Here is a 22,987-nt window from a genome sequence, read left to right as displayed (position 1 = left end):
TTCCAAGGTGACAGAGGACATCCGGCTCCCAGTTTTCAGGAAGCTCAGTGACATGTTTGCGCCGTCTTATATAAATGGAGATTGTTGCAAATGGGAGTTCGGGGACCCACGGACCTGCCAGGGCAAAGCCCAGAGGCGAGGGAAGCGCGGCGGAAGCAGGAGCTGAGAGCCCTCTGCAGCACGGTGCCCGCTGGAACTGCAGAGGTCGGCCCGGACCACTCGAGCGTGAGGGGCCACCTCGCCCCCAGAGACGTGGGCGTCCGGCCGCACAGATTTGTTCAGAAACAGGAAATGAAATCAACCCGCTTGGATCAAAATAAACCAGACCAGCCTCGGGCTCATGAATATTCAGCAGGCCACTTCCGTTATGCGACTCCGCCCCGGCCCGCGGCCACGCCTCCCGCGCACGGAGACTGCGCATGCGTCTCTGGCTCTGTCGTCATAAGGGCGCGCCGCGGTCTTCGCTCGCCCAGAAAGTGGGAGAGTTGCTATGGCGAGTCCGGCCGCCTCGTCTGTGCGACCGCCGAGGCCCAAGAAAGAACCGCAGGCGCTCGTCATCCCCAAGAATGCGGCGGAGGAGCAGAAGCTTAAGCTGGAGCGACTCATGAAGAACCCGGTGAGAGGAAGCGCGGGCTCCGCGGCGCGTCCGAGGCCCACCCCTCTCCGCTCCGGCGCCTCTGGGGGTCCGCGCACCCCTATCCCCCGCCGCCAGACTCGAGGTCTCGGCACCCTAATTCCAGAGCAGTCTTTGGGAACTGTCCCGGAAGAGATGGCGAGCTTCCGTCTGTCCTTGTGTAGAAACCAGCCTGAAGGTGCTGCGGAAGGCTTCACGCTTTTCGGTTGACTTTCCGAGGACAGAAGCGTTAGACTGAGAAGGTGGAAGCTGTGAGTTAGCAAAAGGGCTTGTTTCTTCCAAAGAGCACTCACGGTTAGAGAGGGGGCAGCCAGAACACCTGTGCAGGTCGTGCCTTAGTCCCTCGCGCACCCGTCCAGGCCTCGCTTCCCCAGGTCCTAAAAACAATCGGATGAGACGGTCCATTTCCTGGACCTTTGACTAGAAAAGCTCGGTTTTCCTCCTTGAGTAGTGCTCAAGTCGGAGGTTGCTGGCCATTAGCGGTGACAGGTTTCTGAGTTCTGCCCTGGAAAGTGTAGCCCTGGGAAGTCTACGGCATGAAATAAAGGCAAGGCGGAAAATCAGCTCCGGGTCTGAGTAGCAAAGCCTACCCTCTTCGCTAGTCTTTGGTTATAAGAGATGGAAGTTTGTCAGCAGGTTTATACTTAACAGATGCTTTCCTGTTTAAATATTGCAGGACAAAGCAGTTCCAATCCCGGAAAAAATGAGTGAATGGGCACCTCGACCTCCCCCAGAATTTGTCCGAGATGTAATGGGTAATGTCCTTTATCTGTGTGTATAAATAAATTTAAAGGTAGATATATATACACACACACACCACACACACGTATATCTCCTGAAGTATTTGTTAAATAGATCTTTGGTAAGAAAAATATGTTCAGTGGTCCAGAATTTTGTTCTTACAGTGATGAGGTACAGTTGCTTATGATTTGGCACTAGACAACTTTCTTCTGTGATCTTTTTTTTTTTTTAATTAAAAAATATTTTTTTGTAGTTGTAGGTGAGTGGAATGCCTTTGTTTATTTTTATATGGTGCTGAGGATCGAACCCTGTCGCATGCTAGGCAAGTGCTCTACCACCCAGCCCTAGCCCTCTTCTGTGTTATTTTTAATAACACATTATATTTTTTCTAAATGGAAATATTTTTATTATTTTAATGGATTATAAACTAACATGCTAATTATAAATAGAAACAAGTAATACATAGAGATATAAAGAATTTATACATATTTAATTCTGCTTGAAGCGTTTTGATAAAGCTTTCCAAAACCTCTTTATCATCAACATCACTCATTTAAGAAAAAAATGCTTTTATAAGAATACAGGTGTTCTGCACATACTATTTTTTAATCTCCATCTTTTTACTTAAAATATCGTGGACACCTTTCCAACTTGCTAGAAATCTAGCAGCCAAATGTGAAATAATGGAGGGCTTGGGGAGGTCATTTTCTTCTAGATTTTGGTCTTTAAATCACAGTTGTTCCTCCTTGATAATATGTTAGAATGGAATGTTTAGTGATTTCATAGTCAACATTCACACAACAATTTAATGGTGCCTGTGACATGTCAGACCCTTCATTTGCTCTGGGGTATAAGTGGAAAAAGGCAGGCATGGTACCTTCCATTACTTCCTGCTTTAACTTCAGTGCCTTTTAGTTAAGGATGGCCTGTGTTGGTAACTGGATTTCATCTGGAACTCTGGGTCATTCTGGCTCTAGGTTCAAGTGCTGGGGCTGGCAGTGGAGAGTTCCACGTGTACAGGCATCTGCGCCGCAGAGAGTACCAGCGACAGGACTACATGGATGCCATGGCTGAGAAGGTGAGTGAGCCAGGAGCTGGAGCCCCCTAATATGGGGTTACGTACTTTTACAGCCCTTAGGGGAAAAAGTTCAAAGAAGTGTACACATGCAGCTGGTGGTACTTTGCATAGGGTTTGCCTTACACAGCATGGAAAGCAGAGTCCAGGCCACTCCTAGGTCAGACTCAGTGCAGCAAAATGGCCACCCTAGGAGAGGAGGAGGGCATGGAGTTTTCCATTTGTATAGAAGGGCACTGGAGAGTCGCCTCTCCCCTCCAGGCCATCTGACATGAAAAGGAATGGCAAGCCAATTCTCTCTCGTTCTTTCTCAGCTGATGCCTGTGTGCAGTTAGTTGTTTTGTGTGAATGGTGTTGTGCTTTCTATTTGTCGTCTTCATTGAAGTTTTGGGTTTTCTAGCTTTAGGGCTGGTGTTTCTTCATGACAGAGGTCAAATGATTTTTTTTAAGAGCTTGAGAATTTTTTAAGAAATTGTAATTTAAAAACCAAGTGTGATGGTGCACACCTGTAATCCCACTACTTGTTGGTCTGGAGCAGAAGGATCCCTGAACCCATCGTTTCAGGCCAACCTAGGCAACTGAGTCATAATTTCAGGGAAGTGGGGGAGAACCTTTAAACTGGAACTGAAGATGTAACTCAGTGGTAGAGTGCTTGCCTGACATGCACGAGGCTCTGGGTTCCATCCCTAGCACTATAAAAAAGAGTGCAAGATGGGCTGGGGTTGTGGCTTAGAGGTAGAGTGCTCACCTAGCATGCGTGAGCCACTGGGTTCCATCCTCAGCACCATAAAAATAAAATAAAGATATTGTGTCCACCTACAACTAAAAAATGTTTTTTTTAAAAAGTGCAAGGGAGAACCATTAAACATTTTGGTGTTTTTCTTTCCCCTGCATCCCCCAAAGAACCCAGAGAGTTGCACATGTGAGACAAGTGCTCTACTACATCTCCAGACCCCACTCGACATTTGTAATTTCTCAAAAGTAAGGAAGCCATTCTTTTAGTCAAGAAAAGAAAGGCAGCACATTTTTTGTGTGTGCAATTGCTAGGAACAGAGAGGAGTCACAGCAGAAAAGAAAGTAGTGAACCACATTCTTTGAAAAATTGAGACAAACTGGACCCACATTGTATCTTTTTTAAAAAGACATGAAAATTGTCTGAATGCACAAATGTTCATAATGCTAGCACATACACGTACCAAAGGGTGTTGATTAAAACAACAACAGCAGCAAACAACTCCTAGGGCCTGCTGTGTTCTGGTGGTGATGTTCTCAATGCTAGTGGGAAGTTTTGGCTGTCTTGTCACACCTGTCCCAGCTCACTGCAGTAGGTTTGCCGTTGTCAGAAATAATGCTCTGGGGGCTGGGATTGTGGCTCAAGTTGTAGAGCACTCGCCTAGCATGCCTGAGGTCCTGGGTTCGATTCTCTTTTATTTTATTTTAAAAATAAAATAAAAATATTGAGTCCACCTAAAACTAAAAATTAATATTAAAAAAGGAATTATGGGAGGCATTTTTATTTTTAAATTACTTTAGGAGGGAGGAAGTAGAACAGGTTGTTGTCCCAAGCACCATAAATTAGTCTGAAGTTGTTATATAAAGATCCAGAGAAAATACTGGAAAATGTTGCACAAACTTGACATCCATACAGATGCAAAGGTTTTTATTTCAGGCATCAAAACATAAGCTCTAAACTTTAAAAACATAAAAGAGGCAGGAGAATATGCAACCTTTTTCAGTGACTGATAGGACAACACCCCAACAGAGCTGGTCTCAGGTGTGTCAGCCACCAGTGCTCCGTGAAGTTCACTCACTAGTAAATTCAAGGGCTTTTGAATTTCCTCCCTCTTTCTCTTTCCGGTTGTCCTCTCCTTGAGGCTCATTTCCTTCTTGAAGGGGCATCTTCCGCTCTTAGCTTCTGTTACTTGGTTTCAGTTTCCTCCTGTGCAGATCCACACCCCCTCCAGTGCAGATAGCAGCAGCAACGAAGGCACCTCTTCCTCATGTGCTGGCTCCTTCTTTGCCTCCTCAACCTTTAGGCAATGACTAGAAGAAATGAAAGACGGCACTTTGTATTGTTCGCAGGTGCTTTTCTGTGATCGATTTCATTATTCTTCCAAACAGTGCTGGCAGAAAGGACTTATAGTTTCTCTCCTTTTATAGATGAACAAATTGAAACTTGGAAAGAAAACTGGGAAGAAGAATTCAGTGTGGACGTGTATACTGTGTGTTTGTGTGTGTGTGTGTGCGCGCGCGCACAATAGCAAGTGATGCTGCTAGGATGAGTCATTTAGTAACTGTTGCTAAGGTTAGGACTTGAAAATTCCTTCTAGCCATTGTTGTGCTGCACTCTGGTCAGTGGGCAAGGTGCTGGCCGAGAGACAGTCTTTACTGCCGCTGTCCTCAAGGAGTCCTCCACACGCCTTCTCCAGTTTTCTCTTTTGTATTTTGTTGTGCATGAGTCTGCCCAGTCCAGAGTATATCTAAATAATGTGGGGTTTTTGTAGCAAAAGTTGGATGCAGAGTTTCAGAAGAGATTGGAAAAGAATAAAATTGCTGCAGAGGAGCAGACTGCAAAGCGTCGGAAAAAGCGGTAAGCACATCATGTCATCATGTCATTTGAGGGCGGGTGGGGGGGGGGTGTCAGAAAGTGGCTGGCTGATGAACGGGCAAATCTTGTACTCAAGGTTCACCTGTGTGGCCAGCCATGGTGGTGTGCGCCTATAGTGCCAGCTGCTGGGCAGCTGGCGCTCACTGTTGATTGTAGCCTTTCTCTGGGTGTTGATTCCCAGGGCTGGGCTGCCCAGAGGCAGTAAAGTGTAGTTTGTGCTTCTGGCTCACAGGCCACTGAAGAAATGGAGGAGGATCACTTGAGCCTAGTACTTGAAGGCCAGCCTGGGTAGCATAGCCAGATCCCTCAAAGAAATTTAAAAATTTATTCTGTGTGACCTACAAAGTGGTGGGTGTGAATGCCCTAAGGCAGAGCCTCCAGGTAGAAGATTGCCTTCTTTTCTTACCTGGGGAGAGGGCGAGTCCCTCATTGCCCCCCTGCTTAGTTCAGATTCCCCAAATACTAGAGATCTGGACTTTTGTGAGCACACGGATTACTTTGTCTCCTTCAATTCTGCCCTTTAACACTGAATTTATGAAAGTGCTGTAACCAAACTTCCCTTTCAGCTTGTTCCTTAAATGAAAGTCTGACCTCTTCAAATGACTGCATGGTAGTACAAGCTGTGTGTGTGCTTGCAGGGTTCTAAATAAATTGTCCTTCAATTTGTAGGAGCTGAGCAGGATTTTAAAAACAGTCCATACAACTTCACATGAAAATGTATCTCCAGTATTTCTTTTTCTTTTCTTTCTTTTTCTTTTTCTTTTTTTAAATATGGTTTAGTTGTCAATAGACTTTTTTTTTTTTTTTTTTTAATAAGTGGGCTGAGAATCAAATCCAGTGCCTCACACATTCTAGGTAAGTGCTGTACCACTGAGCCACAAACCCAGCTCCTATCTCCAGTATTTCTGAGATTGCTTTAGTCACCTCAGGACTCCCCAGGATTTGATCCTGACTCATGATGAAAATAGTTTTAATGTTGGAATGGCAGAACCATAAGAGATTATTCCTTTTCTTTTTTTTTTTTTTAAGACTTTATTTTATTTATTTTTATGTGGTGCTGAGGATCAAACCCAGTGCTTCACACATGCTAGGCGAGTGCTCTACCACTGAGCCACAAGCCTAGCCCCTATTCCTTTTCTTTATTTGTTGGTACCTGGAATTAAACTCAGGGCCACTTAACCACTGAGCCACATCCCCGGCCCTTTTTATTTTTTATTTTGAAAAGGGTCTCACTAAGTTGCTTAGGGCCTCGCTAACTTGCTGAGAATGGCCTCGAACTTGTGATTCTCAGCTTCCTGGGTCACTGGGATTATTGGCCTGTGCCATTGCGCCTAGCTGAGTTTTTCCTTTATTTTTTAATTTAAGTATTTGTGTTGTAGTTTTTGTTTTGTTTTGTGTTTGAGATGGAGTCTGACTGGGACTACAGGGTCATGCCACTGTGCCCAAATGTTAACTTTTTTTGTTTTTCTCATTTTTAAATTTTTTTGGTACTGGGACTTGAATTCACTTAACCACTGAGCCACATCCCCAGCCCTTTTTATGTTTCATTTTGAGACAGGGTCTTGCTGAGTTGGTTGGGGCCTTACTAAGTTGCTGAGACTGGCCTTCAACTCTGATCCTCCTGCCTCAGCCTCCCAAGTCTTTGTGATTTCAAGTATGTGACACTGCACCCAGCTTCCAACTATAAGGTTTTTAAAGAGCTATAAAAGGAGGCTGGGGCTGGGGCTCATGCAAGAGCACTTGCCTGGCATGTGTAAGGCACTCAGTTTGATTCTCAGCACCACATATAAATAAAGGAATAAAATAAAGGTTCATCAATATTTTAAAAAATGGGGGGCTATGAATAAGTGTTTATTTTGTAAAATATATAGCAAGATAGTTAAGGAATCAGCATGTGTGTTTTTTGTTTGTAGCCAGAAGTTAAAAGAGAAGAAACTGTTGGCAAAGAAGATGAAACTTGAGCAAAAGAAACAAAAAGAAGGTGAGTGGTATCCACTTCTCCTTGGTTGTAGCCTTTCTCTTGGTGTTGATCCCAGGCCTGAGCTGCCCAGAAGCAGAAAAGCATAGGGTGTGGGGCTGGTTGGCTGGCCACTGAGGAAGTGGCAGCTTATTTGTGTTAGGATTCATTTAATTATAAGTATCAGAAAACAAACTGGCTTAAGCAGAAAAGAAAGACCCTGGCTCTTGTTCAGTCCAGGGCAGACCTCCCTTCAGGTAGGACTAGGGCAAGAGCTCAGTGGCATTACTGATCAGTGTTGTTTCCTCTTGGTCCTGACCTCCTGGCCTCCTACAAGCTTGTGCCTTGTGATTGTGAAGTGCCTGCAACTGCTCTCCAGGGTACATCCTGCCTCTTTATGGTCCAAGAAGAAAGGTTGAGGGACCATCCCAGTGTTCCTAGCAGAAATCTTATGTTTCTTTGTCTCCAATTAAGTCATACTTCCAGTCAGTTAAGAATGCTTAACAGTGCTTTAACAAAGAGTAGTTTGTTTCTCTAACATGATAAGAAATCTGGTGGTAGATGTCAGTCTGGTGGGTTCAACACTCTTGCAATTCTCTTGGCCTTTGTCCTCAGTGTGTGAGATGGCTGCATGGCTCCTGCAATTATACCTATGTTCAAAGCAGAAGGATAGAGAGATGGTACTTGTCTTTTTTTTTTTTTTTTTTAACTAGAAAGCAAAAAGTCCCCCAGAAGGGCCTGGAGAAGTAGCTCAGTGGTAGAGTGCTTTTTTCTGGCATGTACAGAAACTCTGCATTCAATCTGGTACTACCAAAAAAAAAAAATGTCCTCAGAAGTGTCCTGCAGAAGTCACCTTATTTATTTACTAGGTCACTTTGCCATCCCTAGCTGCCCTCATGTAAGGTGAATAGAAAATAGAATTGTCATAAATCCTTTAAACTATTCATCATCATCACTGGGAGCTGGTTACTTTGCCCCCCTCCCCAGACATTCTCTTAATAAGGAGGAGTAGGGTGGGTGTTGGGCAGCGTCCACCGTGCTCCAGTCCTGCTTGCTTCTGAACCCATCACAAAGGCCTGGGAGCCATAGGCTAAGAGTGAAGGAGAGATGGGCCTCAGGTAGAAAGGGCCAGGGATGCTAAGGGACAAAAATGACCCCAGTTTGCTGTGTTTCTGCATTGGTGTCTGTGCTGTGAGTGACTGGGTTCCTGCATAAACCACTGAGGGTGTTAGCTTGGGGTACAGTTGGGCTTTCCTTAACAGGTGAAATATGATTGACCCCTTTTAGGACTGGCTTCCTCATGAGTTGTACTATGTGACACATTATGATGTTTTTAAACTGTGTGACTGCTCTGTCCTCCCACAATTCCTCAAATTAACCAGCAGGTATTTTCTTAGCCCTCCAAGGAGAAGGAGTGGGCATAACAGCGGGTCTTAGTTCTGTTGGTGGGTTGTAGCTTGACCCTGTGTTAGGAAATAGTTCTTCTTCATGCAGGATAATTTGCCCCGCCCTCTGGGATGTGCTGTTTTTGCTGCTTATTGTCATTGTTGAGTTTCATATTTAGTGACTTCCTGAACTAATTCTGTAAAGCCTGTGTTCTTTGTTGTGTGTGATCACTGAAGTTTCTGCTTGGTTAACTCAGTGGTCAGCCGGAGAGTAGATATTTCTTTAAATGCCTTGAACCAGTATGTCTCCCAGCCTTTGCTGAGGGCTGTGTGTGTTGGAGCATGGCTTCGGTGCCCTGGCAGGGCTTTGCAGATTACCTTTGCCTCCATTTCCTGCTTGCACATAGCTCCAAGAACAGCAGAGTGAGAAATTAGGGCCTTTGTATGTCTTTGTTGGGCCTGTGCATAGCCTTGTGCATGTGTGTGGCCCTCAAGTGTCCCAGCTTCTCCTCTTAAGCTTTTTGGTCATTTCGTCTTTGCTTCAGCTGTTATCTCTGCCTCAGGGAGTCGAAGTGGTAAGTGGCTGCCACTGATTGCTTCTGACAAACACCCAGAGGAAGAAGCTCTTCACACTGAGTGAACTCTCGAGTCAGGACAGCTCAAAACAAGCCTTGCGAGAAGTTTTCTGGGAGCTGCTAGACAGGTCAAATAGGGACAGTGCTCAGGTTGGAACTTTGAGACGCTCTCAACCTGGTTGGTTTATTTGTTGATTAATTGATAAATACTAGGAATTGAACCCAGGGGTACTCTACCACTGGGCCATATCCTCAGCCCTTTTTACTTTTATTTTTACTTTGAGACAGGGTCTGAGTTTCCCAGGCTAGCCCCAAACATAATCCTCCTGCCTCAGCCTCCTGAATATCTTGGGTTAAGGTGTGCACTACCCACCAAGCAAAAAGTTGATTTTTAAAAAATAATCTTTGCCAGTATTCTTGTTGCTTTTCTGGAGGAGCTGATTTTTGGAGGTCATTAGTGTGCTGTTCTGGAAGTGCTCTCATCTTCTTGAATCTTAACCCACCTATGCCATTACTTTTGAAGTGTCATTCTGTGTGCATGGTGTGGGGGGGGGGGTGTTAAGGATGGAAAGGCTGGAACTCAGGCCTTGCTGGGCAAGTGCTCTGTGTCTCAGCAGCACCCCCGGCCCTGTTGTGTTTTAATTCTATCCATTTTTATAGCTGTTATGACTCTAGGGGATGTTAAGCACATACTGCTGTCACGTTCTGCTTAGATCTGCTTAGAGCTTTCCATCACTTATGTTCTTTTACCCTTAGTTACATCTGCAGACATTGAAAATGTAATCAGATGGTGTTACTTTTTTCAATATTTTTATTAGTTGTTGATGGACCTTTATTTATCTATTTACTTGTGGTGCTGAGAACTGAACCCAGTGCCTCACACAAGCTAGGCAAGCACTCTACCGCTGAGCTCCAGCTCCAGCCCAGATGATGTTATTTTTTACTTTCAAACATATTTTAAAGACCTCAAGAGGTACTAACCAATGCATACTGTGTGCTCTTCTTCCCTGGTCCCTGATGCTCCAGGTGTCCCTCTGGTCTGTTTCCTGTGAAGGTCTTCCTTCAGTTGTTCATTCGAGCAGGTCGCTGGCTGTGTTTCCGTGGCCTTTCTTCCTGTGTTTTAAGCAGATGCGTTAAGAGAATCTGATAATTCCAACTGGCGTTTGTTAGTTGCCTTTTCCCTACAAGTTGAGACTCTGCTGATTCTTCATAAGCTGAGTATTTTTCTCTGTGTCTTGGATGTTTTGAATAGTGTGCAGTGAGGCTTCTGGGTCTCATTGATATTTGTCCAGCAGGCAGTCAACCTCGTGTGTCCAGAACTCGGGTACTTCCCCGCCCTCTGTGGGTTGTGGTTCCTCTGACAGATCAGCTTTTGGAGTTTGCTGTGTTCTCCAGACGTGCCTTGCGTGTGCCACCCAGTGGCCACTTTGGGTTTGATTCTTTGAGTCCAATTCTTAGAGCAATTGACTTGACATTCAGGAGGGAGACAGAGAGGAAAAGCAACAGGCGACTCCCTTAAAACATGGTTAGAAACAAATGCTCTCCTCTGTCAGAGCTCCAGTGCTCGCACACCCCTTCTCCACTGCTACCACCCGGGCCTACAGGATCGCCTGGGAACTAGGGTCTGAGAGAAGGGGAACGGTGCGCCCACCCCTAGGCCAGGAGTCCCTTGCTTACCTCAGCCAGACTGCAAGGATTCTTTGGAGCTTTGTCTGCGCCCATCTCTAATTTTGGGTTCTGGGTCACCTTGAGTCCAGGCTTGAGGGATACTGGACAGAGAAAAGCAACAGCAGGAGATTCACAGCTTGCAGTGGCACTCTGTGTGTTGCTTTTCTTCCCCAGTTTGCTTATTTTTCAGAGTCTGTATTCTGTCCAGCTGCCATAGCCATACCCAGAAGGAGAGATGGAACTGAATGCGTTCCCTCCATCCCACCTAGAGCCTCCGATTGGCTCATTTTTTTCCCCCTGGGGATTGAACTCATGGACACTTGACCACTGAGCCACATCCCCAGCCCTATTTTGTATTTTATTGAGAGACAGGGTCTCACTGAGTTGTTTGGGACCTCACTAAGTTGCTGAGGCTGGCTTGAACTCTCGATCCTCCTGTCTCAGCCTCCTGGGCTGCTGGAATTATAGGCATGCACCACCACTCCCAGCTACATTGCCCATTTTTAAATTGGGCTTCTTGTTGTATTGCATTTTAGGAATTCTCTATTTTCTGGATATTAATCCTTATCACATACATATATTTGCAAATATTATCTCCCATTCTGTGGCTTTCCCTTTAACTCTGTTAATACTGACTTGTGACGCATAAAATTTGTGAGTGTTCATGAAGTCCAGTTTGTCTTATTTCTTGTTTTGTTGCCTGTGCCTTTGGCATCATTTCCAGGAAAGAACATGGTTTCTTACAGCCCCTTTCCTGATGCTTTTAGACATCAGGTGCATGCAGCTGTGTGATTTTCAGTCACTGTTCTTTAATTTGGTCCAAGACTGTGAAGAATGTTCAAGACCATACAGCTTTTGGGTAGACTTCCTTTAGAGCCCACAACAGCTATGGGTCTCCTCTACCCTGCACTTCGGGGCTTTCTCAGAAAGAGATGTTTGTGCCAGGCATGGTGACACATGCCTGTCATCCTAGGTGCTGCGGAGGCTGAAACAAGAGGATCAACACAAGTTGAGGCTAGCCTGAGCAACTTAGTGAGACCCTGTCTCAAAATAAAAAGAAGTTGGGGATGTGGCTCAGTGGTAGAGGACCTCTGAGTTCAATCCCCAGTGCCCCACCCCCTGAAAAAAGAGAGGTCTATGCACATGTCCCATCCTGGAGTCACATGATGGGCTACCTGTTCTCAAGCTGAGGCAGGCTAACCTCTTTTTATCACTGGGGCATGAAATCATTTTGGAGGTTGCAACAACCTTTTATAAATTATGGATGAATAGACTGGAAAATATTACTCTGAGTAAATGTTGTTTTCTGAAATTCTTCCCATTTCTGTGTGGGCTCTGGGCTTCAGTCAAACAAAGGCAAAAGTCATTGGTAGGGAGCATGGTCCCACTTTTATACTTAATTGGGACCATAGCACTTTACAAAGCAAGAAGTTTAGTACAACGTGGCTGTACGTGTGCTGTATCAAATGAGCAGAGTGTTGTAGGAGTAACTATCACAGAATGGTTTGTAAGCCCTTTACATCGCCTTTTTGATTTCATTCTGTATTTTGTCCAGTTGAAATGAATAGAAATTCAGGGGGTAATCCCCAGTGATGCCACAAGATAGTACTGAGGCGCCACTGGGTTCCTGATGGATTTGGAGGGGGCTCTGTTACTCACGCTCTTTTGGCTCCTCTGAAAAGCAGTGATGGTCAGTGACAAGGAGTTCTCTTCTATTGTTGGAGAGAAGCTCTCCCTGCTTGTTTTCTGTGCTCATCCAGTAATTCAGCCAATACACCTGCTGTGCGAGACTCACGTCTAAATGACACCACTGGGTGACATTAAACCGGTTTAGATTATTCTGAAGCCTTGAACTCCCAAAGTGGCCCATTGTAATACCAGTGTTCCTTATCCTAACGAAGGCCTGTCTGCCAGGGAAATCCAGGGTAGCCTTAAGGGGAATTGAGTAGGCACACTGGGGGCATTTCTCAGCCTCGGCACTGTGGGTATCAGGGGCAGGATTACTCTTCTTTGGGAGGGGCTCTGTTCTGTTCATGACAGGATGGTGTTTTGTTTGTTTGTTTGTTTGTTTGTTTTAAGTTGTAGATGGACACAATATCTTTAATTTATTTATTTCTTTTTACATGGTGCTAAGGATCGAACCCAGTGCCTCCCACATTCTAGGCAGGTGCTCTACCACTGAGCTGCAACCCCAGCCCTGGTTTGGTTTTTGAGACAGAGGTCTCTGTGTTGCCCAGGCTGGACTCCAGCTCCTGAGCTCAAGCAGTCCTCCTGCCCCAGCCTCCCAGGTTGCTGGGACTGCTGGCCGGCACACCACACCTGGCCTCAGTCTGCTTTAGTCTCTCTCCGAGTACATGTTTATATGTAATTGCAACATTTTTTCATTTGCTTATTTTATTTAATACTGTATTTCTATTCCTTCATAATTTTTTCAGTGATTGATGATATCCGATAGTTGACGTGCTGTAGCAACCCTTCTCTTTTTATTAGACATTAGATTGATTCATTTTTGTTTTCTGTAGAAGACACTTAAAGTCAAGAGCATGTGCCTGTCTCCTTGCTTCTTTTGGGAGGCATAAATTAACATAAATTCCCAACAGTAGTGATTACTAGCTCAAAGCATAAAAAGAACTCGTGGCTCTTGAAATCTTTTGCCAGCTACTTTCCAAAGGAATAGTACCAGTTTTTATGGCCATGAACCATGTGCAGCAGTGAGTACTTTTGCCCTGTCCTTGCTGGGACTAGCTTTTAGAAACTCTTCTTCCTCTTTGTGGACAAGAGCCATATATATGAGAGGAAATCAAATTCTTATTGAGGATTTGTTAAAATTATTTTTAAAATATAGGTAGAGGGTTAAGGGTATAGCTCAGTGGTGGAGTGCTTGCCTAGCAGGCCTCAGGTCCTAGATTTGATTGCCAGTACTGCAAAAAATATGCAGTGTGCACATACGTACGCACGAACTCATCTGTACATAGAAGCCGTGCTGTCTCCATTCTCCGCACCGCCCCCACCTCTGTACAGCTCCAGAGGTCTCCTATAAAACAGGTTAACCGGACTGTCACTTTTTCTGCTTATGGAACGTTTATTACATATTTGTGGTTCTAAGTACTTTGCACATGTTAACTGGCTTGGTCCTCACAGCCCTGTGAGGTGTTCAGTGGTTACCTGAATTTTGCAGTTACCTAGTGATAATGGTGGCACCTGCAGAGCTACAGTGGGGATGGGCATTGGGCCAGGATTTGATCCCAGGTGTCCGTACTTGCCCATGAGGTAACCCAGCTTGAAACTCAGCAGCCCCATCACGTTCAGGCCCCTTCTTGTCTCTCCACCACTTTGCCTTCCGCAGGCCTCTGCCCTGCCGAGCCTACTCCTCTGTCCCTCAGCCTTGCTGCATGTGGCCACTGGGCATGATCCTTTTCACACTCTCTGACTTCTGTGTATCTGGAGAAGTGCTCATCCTTCGCCTTTCTCTCTGTGCACCCCTCCCTCAGGGGTGCCGTGGGGCTCTGGTATCCACCTTGCCCACCTCCACGGGGTTGGCACACACTGGGTTACAGACCCACTGAGCACATGGCTTGCTTGTCCATAGCCACCAGCACTCGTCTCAGGTCCTGCTCTTTTTTTTTTTTTTTTTTTTTCAGTTGCGGATGGACACAGTCGCTTCATTTATTTTTATATGGTGCTGAGGATCAAACCCAGTGCTAGGCAAGCGCTCTCTCAGGTCCTGCTTTTTCTTAAGTAATTTTCTTTCTTTCAGAATCGCTTTGGATAATGTAGGACAATGGCAAGGATAACACAGGGTTCTCACACACCCAGTTTCCCCCCACTGTTTTAACGACTCATTAACGGGGTATGCTTGTCAGCATTTGAACCAGTGTGATGATTGTAGTAGCCATAGCCAAGGCCCTATTCTGATTTCCTTCGTTTTTAACCTGAAGCCCTCTTCCTTTTCCAGAATCCAGCCTGGACTCCAACCACGTCTAATCACCACGTGTCCTTAGGCTCAGTTGGCTGTGATAGTTTCTCAGACTTCTTTTGGGTCAGGACTGTAAAATGTCTGTCAGTCAGGACTTGCCAGTGTTCTCCTCGTGGCTGTGGAAACGCTGTGTAGTCGGGAGGAAGAGCAGAGGTCAGGTTCCTCTGTAACAGGGAAAGTCGCCCTGTGCAGCCCACGCTGATGGGGGGGCCCAGCTGTGCCCTCCTCTGTGATGGCAGGGCCTCTGCAGGCCGTTTCTGCACAGGGTGGGGGGTCCTTTCTCCTCCCTTTACATCAGGGTGGACTCGTGGGTGTTGATTTATACTTCAGGTTATGATCCAGCACTGCATTATTTATCTCATTCACAAATGGTTCCAGCTTTGGCTGTTGGGAGTGCTTTCACTTGGCCTCTGTCCCTTTACAGATCCCATTTCTGTGGGCTCTCCCGTCCTTTCTTGCAGACCCTGTAGTCCACACCTGTCAGGCACATGGCCTGCCTTACTCAGAGTCAGCCACTTTCCTAGAAGTCCTGGCTCCTTTTGCTGCAGGAATGGTATGAGAAATTGAGGTCTGGGGCAACTCAGGAGGCTGAGGCAAGAGGATCCCAAGTTCAAGGCCAACCTGGGCCACCTAGCAAGACCCTTTCTCAAAATCAAATATAAGGGGCTGGGGTGGTGGCTCAGTGGTGGAGCACTTACCTAGCATGTGTGACGCATAGGGTTCCATTCTTGACACCACATATAAATAAAAATAACGTTCTTTTTTTTTTTTTTTAAAGAGAGAGTGGAGAGAGAGAGAGAGAGAATTTTTTTTTTTTAATATTTATTTTTTAGCTTTTCGGCGGACACAACATCTCTGCTTGTATGTGGTGCCGAGGATCGAACCCGGGCCGCACGCATGCCAGACGAGCGCGCTACCGCTTGAGCCACATCCTCAGCCCCAAAAAAATAACGTTCTTATCACCACAAAAAAAGTCCTGTGGCTATTTGTAACATACATTTTTTTAAATATTTATATTTGGTTGTAGCTGGACACAATACCTTTTATTTATTTGTTTGTTTGTTTATTTATTTGTATGTGGTGCTGAGGATGGAACCCAGGGCCTCGCATGTGCCAGGCGAGCGCTCTACCACTGAGCCACAACCCCAGCCCCGTAACATACATCTTTTAAAAAATTAAATTTAAGGGCTGGGGTTATGGTCAGCAGTAGAGCGCTCGCCCCGCATGTGCAAGGCCCTGGGTTCGAATAAAATAAAAAAGTTATTGTGTACAACTACAAAAAAAATAAAAATATTTAAAAAAAATAAGTTTAAAAAGGGCTAGAGATGTAGCTCACTGGGCGAGTACTTGCCTAATGTGCAGAAGGCCCTGGGTCTGATCCCCAGCAGCTCCTTGGAGGAGGAGGAGAGTCTGGAAACAAGTTGTCTCTGTACTGTGCTTTCAACCAGCTCAGCCACACTGTGCTCCTGGCAGCCGTGACAGGGAAAGCACTGGAAGCTCAGGAACTACTCATGGGGCGTCCACAGAGGCCTCTGGGCCCTTGTTTGGGAAGAGGCGGGAGCTGGCATGTTTGTTGTGGGCAGAGCCTTCTGCTGTAGTTTTGAAAATCCTTTTGCTGGCTGCAGTAGATCTTGAGCCCTCTGTAGGGATGTGAGTCCAGCGTTGATTATTTAAGGAGCATGGGGTCATTCCCCTTCTGTGGGTGATAGGCACTGGTAGTAACGAGCTATACCAAAGCTTGTTTTGTGGAGTGTCGGGTTTCCTTGTGTGCTGCTGGACCTTTTGGTGAGGATGCCCCATCCCCTAAGGTCACTTATGCAATGACCCTTGCTTTGGTATGGGGCATTGGTGGGTATGATGGCTGGCTGTCCAGGATCAAAGAGTTCCTGATGTCCCCTCTGTTCCCCTCCTTTTTTAAAACACTCCTGACTCTCCAAGTGGCTCTGCATGTCTGTAATCTGAATGTCATGTGGTTACAGGACCCAGTCAGTCCCAGGAGCAGCAGTCCAGTAGCTCTGAGGAGGCATCTGGAACAGAGGAGGAGGAAGACGAACCCAGCTTCATCATGAGGCGATGAGGTGCTTGCACAGCAGCCATTGGGCGCCTGGTCATTCTGTGACAGGGGCCCCAAATCTTCATTGTGACCAGAAGGAAAGAGAGCCTGTTTGGCTCAGCTGCCCAGGACTCGCTGCGTAGGGAGCACGTGGGAGCTGCTTGCAGTCCTGTTGGCAGGACTCCGCCTGGGGGACAAGGGATCATGTCCTGGAGGGCACTGCCTCGATCCTCCTTCCATGCTCCTGCTTTAGGGAAAGGCCTCATCGCTGACCGCTGGCTGCTGTTCTCTGGGATTTAAATGGCAGTGAGCTTGGGGCTGGTTTCTGTTAAGGGAATATTTATTTAGTAAAAAACAAACAAACAAAAAAACAGAAAACCTCTAGGCGCTGTTCACATACATGGAACATTGATCACAGAGCCGTGGAAAGGCTGTGAGGTGACACAGAGGCGGGGCCTGGAGGGCCAGTAGTCCTGTTTGCTGGTCAGCTCCCTACCCCTGCCCGGCCTGCAGCCCTGCCCTGGTGCCTGTGCTGTCGCTGGTCCCTGACCCTGTTCCTCCGCTGAGGATGCAGAACAAGCTGCACAAGAGCCACAGATCAGCAGCTCCCAGAACCAGGGGAGGTGTGGGAGGGACTTCACCAGGGGCTGGGCCACAGGAACAGGCCCTGCTGGCGGAGGGCTCTTGGGAACAGTGGAAACCAGAGGATAAGCAGCGGGAGAATCCAGGCTGGGTACGGGGTCTGAGCCAAGCTGCGCTAGGGGCCAAAGCTGCATTTCCATCCTGATGTCACCAGGAATCTAAACAGAAGGGGGACTGAAGTATCCGGACAGCTGGTTGGAACTTTCCTCCAGGTCACAGGAGCCAGAGACAGAGGAGGCCAGCCCTCCCGCTGTGTCCTCAGGTGGATACAGTCCAAGCCCTGTGTGCACACCGGCCCAGCGACAAGCAGTGCAGGGTGCTGTGCTGGAGCAGGGAGCTTGGGAGGTGATCAAGGACAGCTCTGATCTCAGTGTCTTCCGGAGATAACCCCACCTTTGACCTGGTGGGTGTCTTGAGGCCAGTTAGGGCAACAGAGACAGTTTGTGTTGAGAGTCTGTGCTCCGTTTTTGGATCATTTCTAGCTCCTGCGCATGTGTGTGCCTTTTATGGATTTGGGTATCAGTAAGGAAAAAGTGGTTTGAGTAAAGGGAAACAGAAGGTTTTACTTCTTTCACACAGAGTTCCCTGACCCCATTGAGAGCCATGGGACATCACTGATAACTTCTGTCCCAGGAGTTTCTCTTTCCCAAGAAGCGGAAATGAAGAGTCAGTCCTAATAAATTAACACATACCCTGGCTATGCATTTGGAAGCCTGCATTTCTCGTGCTGGGGACTGACCAGTTGGTTTTGTGGGGGTTTTTTGTTTTTGTTTTGTTTGTTTTGATTGAACAGAAGGGTGCTTTACCATGGAGCTAGATCCCCAGCCCTTTTTTTATTTTGAGACAGGGTCTTGCTAAATTGACCAATTGGCCTCCTACCTCAGCCTCACAAGTTGCTGGGATTGCCCGCAGGAGCCCGCCTCCGTATTTCCCTGAGGAGCAGGGGTTCAGGGTTCACTCTGTAGCATTCGTGGTGCCTGTAGGGTATAGCATTGTCGCATGTGTCTGTAGGCAGGGAGTGTGTGTGTGAGCAACCTGGAGTGACAGGGACAGTTTCCTGAAGCAGGGAACTACACGTTGTCGCCCCTTGCCATAACGCTGTGTGGATACAGGACCATAGGTGTCAGCCGCCGCCAGCCCTGACTGCCCTCAGATGGCCCCTTTCCACCCCAGACCTCCACTGCTCCCCATCCCTCATGTTAACTGTCAGAGCAGGAAGAAAGGAGGCATTCAGGTCACCGTGACACTGCCCCCAGCCCACAGCGTCGTCTGCCACAGCTCAGATGGTCTCACCTGTCTCCTGAATCTCCTCCCTAAGCCAGCACACAGCCCGGTCTCCATCTGTCCTCCCCACTTCAGTCCAGCCCCACGTTCTCTGTTTGCTTCCACCGCTTCCTGCATCCCACTCCATGGTCTCATTGTGGTCCTCACCAGGCAGCCCTTAGTGTGGCCTGTGTAGTCTCACTCGGCATTCCTGGCGGGGCCCTGCTGGCTGGCTTCCTGCCTTTGCTTGCCTCTCAGCTCACCCTGCAGTGCTGGGGCAACCCAGTGTGCTCCCGTGTCCTGTCCAGGAGGTCTTGTCTGACTTTAGACACCGTCCTTGCTGGAACCTTGTAAGGGTGTGAACTTCCTCCCCTCAGAGCCCCGTACTCGGGTCCCACTGCCTGCCGAGGGCGCCCCTTCATGTCCAATGGGAGCCTCTAGCTGGTATGAGAAGAATGTGAATTTCAGCCTATCCCCCCATTTCCCCACTGTGGTGAGCTGTGCCACCATCCATACCAGCACTTGAGCCCCTCATCTGAGGGTCAGGGTCATCTTTGGTTCCTGTTTTCTTACCCCCCACCATCATCCATCAGAAGGTTCTGGACTTGCTTACTCTCTGGTCTCTCTCATTCCACACACTCCACAAACACCAGCATCTTTTGGCCACTTCTGCTTATTCCCCACCCCCAATCCATCCTCCACACAGTAGCCAGAGTCTCTTTAAAAACTCACCAGATCTTCCCTCACTGGGGATCAACAGGAGCTGCCAGGCTCTGCCGTCAGACTCAGCCTCCGCCCCCTCATCCCTGGCCATCTCCCCGGCTCCGCCAACCTTGAGTGCCCTGCACTTGCCCTGCTGTATCCTCTTAGCAGGGCCTCAGCCACATCACTTGGAGAGGACTTTCTCACCACCGCCTGTTTCTCCAGCACAACACCTGTCATTATTTCCTACCCTGCCACACCTTCAGCTCCAAAAGGACAAGGCCCTTTGCTCATTCTGGTTTTTGCTGCATCCCTAGTGCCAGCACAGTACTTGGGACATCACAGATGCTCAGTAAATGACCTTTAAATGATTGAGCAAAGCCAGGCACTGGAAGCAGAGAAGTTCTTCAAACCCAACAAACTGCAGATACAGCGGGAAGAACGTTTAGACACCAGTCAATGGTTGGTTAAAAGGGATTGTCCCATGCATGCAGCACCTGGGAGGGACCTGCTTAGAAATCCAGATACCAGGGTGATGTCCCCCAGAGATCTGATTCATTACATTTCAGGCCCAAAATATACATTTTAAGTATGAGATCCAGGAAGGCTGGCTTGGAGCACCTTAGCTACCACTACTGCTTTAAATTCACTTTTCTGTTTTTAACATTTATCTTTTGGAAAAAAATGTGAAATTGAGTTAGAGAAGTGATGTTCTACTGACCTTTTGAAACTCAGTCCAGCTCCTAAGGCCACACAGAAGGCAGAGAGACCGCATATCTGGTGATCGTAGAAACAGGCGTGTTCCCCCTTCTCCCCTTTGGAAGTTAATTTCTGTTTACTCTTTGGCATACTTGATGAAAGTGAGCTACGATTACCATATATTAGCATGTATTTCCATAAAGAGCAATCTTAGAAATTAACCTGGAACAAGTCCAAAGAAGCTGTTTCTTGTTCCAGAAAATGTAGCAAATGTTTACTGAATGCAACGTGCTCAACCCAAATGATCCCAGGGTCATTGCTAGGCACTGGATATGGTGACGGTGAGTTTCCCTTCAAGCAGTCCCACACTTTGATCAGGAACAGGACCTGAGCACAACAGTGCAGAGTGCTGTGCAGGCCTCTGACCCTGCCTTCAGGAGGCAACCTGTCATTTTGTGTTGCAGGGAATAACTGGAAGGGAACAGGTGGGAAACTGGCAGTAACACAGCCCTCGGAGCCACCAGTGGCCTGAACAGAGGCAAGTTCCAGCAGGAGAATTCAGGGAGAGGAGGAGGCCAGGATGATACCAGGTTGACTATGTCACCAATGGGGGATGAAGGAATATCCCCTGGGGACATGTGGCCCAGGAGGTGGACAGGTGTGTGAGGGAAAAATGACAAAATGTTGGGCTGGGGATGTGGCTCAAGCGGTATTGCGCTCGCCTGGCATGCGTGCAGCCCGGGTTCGATCCTCAGCACCACATACAAATATACATGTTGTGTCCGCCAAATACTAAAAAATAAATATTAAAGTTCTCACTCTCTCTTTAAAAATAAAAAATAAATGACAAAATGTAGCTGTGGGCATGGTGACGTCGAGGGTCCCTGGGATGTGCACTGCAGAGATGTCTACCAGGCTTAGGAGATCCGACCTAAGAGGATAGCTTGGAGTCTTGGACCAATATAAAAGGGGGAGATGTTAAAGAGGGTGAGAAAGAGATGGGAGATGGCTGGAGGGGTTGAGCAGTGAGGGAAAGGAATGGGTCTCAGCAAGGTCAGGGGAGAGCCATGGTGGGATATGAAGGGAGTAAGAAAAGTTAGAAAGTGTTTACTGAACACAAAGTGCTAAACCCAAATGATTCCAGGGTCATTACTAGGCACTTGGAGTGGGCTTTCTCCTCTTCGTGTCCAATGGAAGCCAAGTGAGTGTAATGGTTTGTCCTCCCAATTCATTCAGGAGCTTAATCCCCAAAGTTTTATGATAATAGTATTAAGAAGCTAAAAACAATCCAACTGAGTTTAAAGGTGGGGCTTTGGGAAAGAGATTAGATTTGAGGGCCCTGTGATTGAATCCCACTGACTTTGAGAGGGAGAAAGACCACACAGAGATACCCACATGCCCACTGTGATCTAATGCAGTCCGGGGGGGGGGGCCTTCCCCAGAGCCTGGGCCACTGCATTTGGACCTCATACCTTCAGAACTGTGAGACAAAATAAACCTCATCTTTATAAAGTAGCCTGCCTCTGGTATTTCATTATAGTAATGGAAAACTGACTAAAACAGTGGAGTGTTTGAAATTTTACAGAGGAGCTGCCATGGGTGATGGCAAGGGCTAGGCCATAAGAGTGAATGGTCAAGGGGACAGAAGCAAGGCACCAGGGATCTGGAAACATTAGCTGTGCCAACTGTTGAGTCCATCCTAAAGGGAAAACAAGGACCTTAGTGCCACTGAGTGTGCATGGACTCAAACTGGTCTGTTTCCAAGCAGGATAGCTAAGGCCCTAGGAGAGATGGGACTTGTCCTGACCAGCCATCTAGGAAAGCAGCACAAACTGGCCAACATCCTGGCCATCAGCACTTGTGAGCCTTCACCTGAACCTCCCACTCACCCCCCCTTGTGCCTGAGGACACCTCTGACTAGCAGTTTTGTGACTTAAATCTGCATTCTGTAGTGTCTTCACGTGTCCTCCCTCCATCTTCTAAGGGAGAGAAGAGCGCCTTTCATTTGGTTAGGACCTGGGCCCTGAGAGCTGTGGTGCTGCTTCTGTCTGGACATGCTGGATTGTGCTTGGGGTTGGAGGCGTCACCACCTGGCACTGGAAGCTCTAGAGGACAGCACTTCAGGCTTCCTGAGTAAGACTGAGCACTCATGCTGCCCCTGCAGAGGAATTTTCATCTATGATGCAACTACTGTATTTTACAGAATGTTTTCTTCCTCTTTTTAAGTTCATTTATCAAGAGCTTGAGGTTGAGGTTTGAAAGACACAGCACGATAGCTTTATGAGGACTCTGCTCTCTGAAATTCAAATGCCCTCTTTCCTATAGCTAAGGGGCAGGGACAGTAATCAGACCCTGGGATTTTCTTATGTCATTGTTAGGGCCTAACATCCCTGTTGAGTCAGTAACCAGCAGGAGGAAACTGGTTTAGTCTGTTTTTAAGTGTCCTGGATAAAAAGGTAACATTCCTGGACCCTGAAGTGCAACTTGAAGTGTAAAGGGATTTAGCCTGGCATTTGCAACGTTTGTACTCTCGCAATTGCCGGAAAACCTGGACTGGGTGACAGGAGTGGAATTTTTCTTTCGTTTGGATAAATGTGTCACGGTCGAATGCTGTTGTGACAGATGGAAAAATCCTATGTAGGGCACGCAGCAGCCTACCAGGCACGAAGGAAGGACCCTTAGGGGCCGTCTGGCACTGGCGGGTTGATATGAACCCATCCTGCCTCTCGGTGAATTATTCATGTGCACTTCCTGAAAAGAACGCTCCTGTTTGAATATCTCGGTCGTAAAACCGCAGCGCTCACCCAAGGGTGAGAGGTTCGCTGCAGAGCGCCCGAAGGGGCGGGCGGCAGCGCGGCAGCCCTTTGGTGCGGTCTGTGAGCTCTCCGCGCAGCTCCCGGGGGCCGAGGTTGCTGTGCCGGGTTAGGTGCCGGCAGGTCTCCCTGAGAGTGGGCGGTGTGACCCGAGCGACCCAGACCGGCTCGGTGCGGGCTCCGCGTGGTGCCCGCA

General features: G+C 47.4%; 1 protein-coding gene across 1 annotated transcript; it reads left to right on the top strand.

Moving 5' to 3' along the window:
* The first annotated feature begins 430 nt into the window (after window positions 1–430).
* Prkrip1 (PRKR interacting protein 1) lies at window positions 431–19,747 on the top strand. The gene is made up of 6 exons (XM_015491463.2): window positions 431–616; window positions 1,311–1,389; window positions 2,353–2,453; window positions 4,955–5,040; window positions 6,972–7,039; window positions 16,599–19,747. Exons 1-6 carry the CDS (start codon window positions 491–493, stop codon window positions 16,694–16,696), a joined length of 558 nt encoding a protein of 185 aa, XP_015346949.2. The 5' UTR covers window positions 431–490; the 3' UTR covers window positions 16,697–19,747.
* Window positions 19,748–22,987: the final 3,240 nt, after the last annotated feature.

This window comes from Marmota marmota, unplaced genomic scaffold, assembly GCF_001458135.2.
Source record: "Marmota marmota marmota unplaced genomic scaffold, marMar, whole genome shotgun sequence".
Taxonomy (NCBI): domain Eukaryota; kingdom Metazoa; phylum Chordata; class Mammalia; order Rodentia; family Sciuridae; genus Marmota; species Marmota marmota.
Note: the sequence above shows the minus strand (reverse complement) of the source record. Positions and strands in the feature narration are given on the sequence as shown.

Bases quoted from the DNA above. Each gene is read 5' to 3' on its own strand.
- Prkrip1 (XM_015491463.2), top strand. From the start codon at position 491: ATGGCGAGTCCGGCCGCCTCGTCTGTGCGACCGCCGAGGCCCAAGAAA. The intron at 2,454-4,954 runs GTGAGTGAGCCA...GGGTTTTTGTAG, and splicing joins TGGATGCCATGGCTGAGAAG to CAAAAGTTGGATGCAGAGTT. The intron at 7,040-16,598 runs GTGAGTGGTATC...ATGTGGTTACAG, and splicing joins GCAAAAGAAACAAAAAGAAG to GACCCAGTCAGTCCCAGGAG.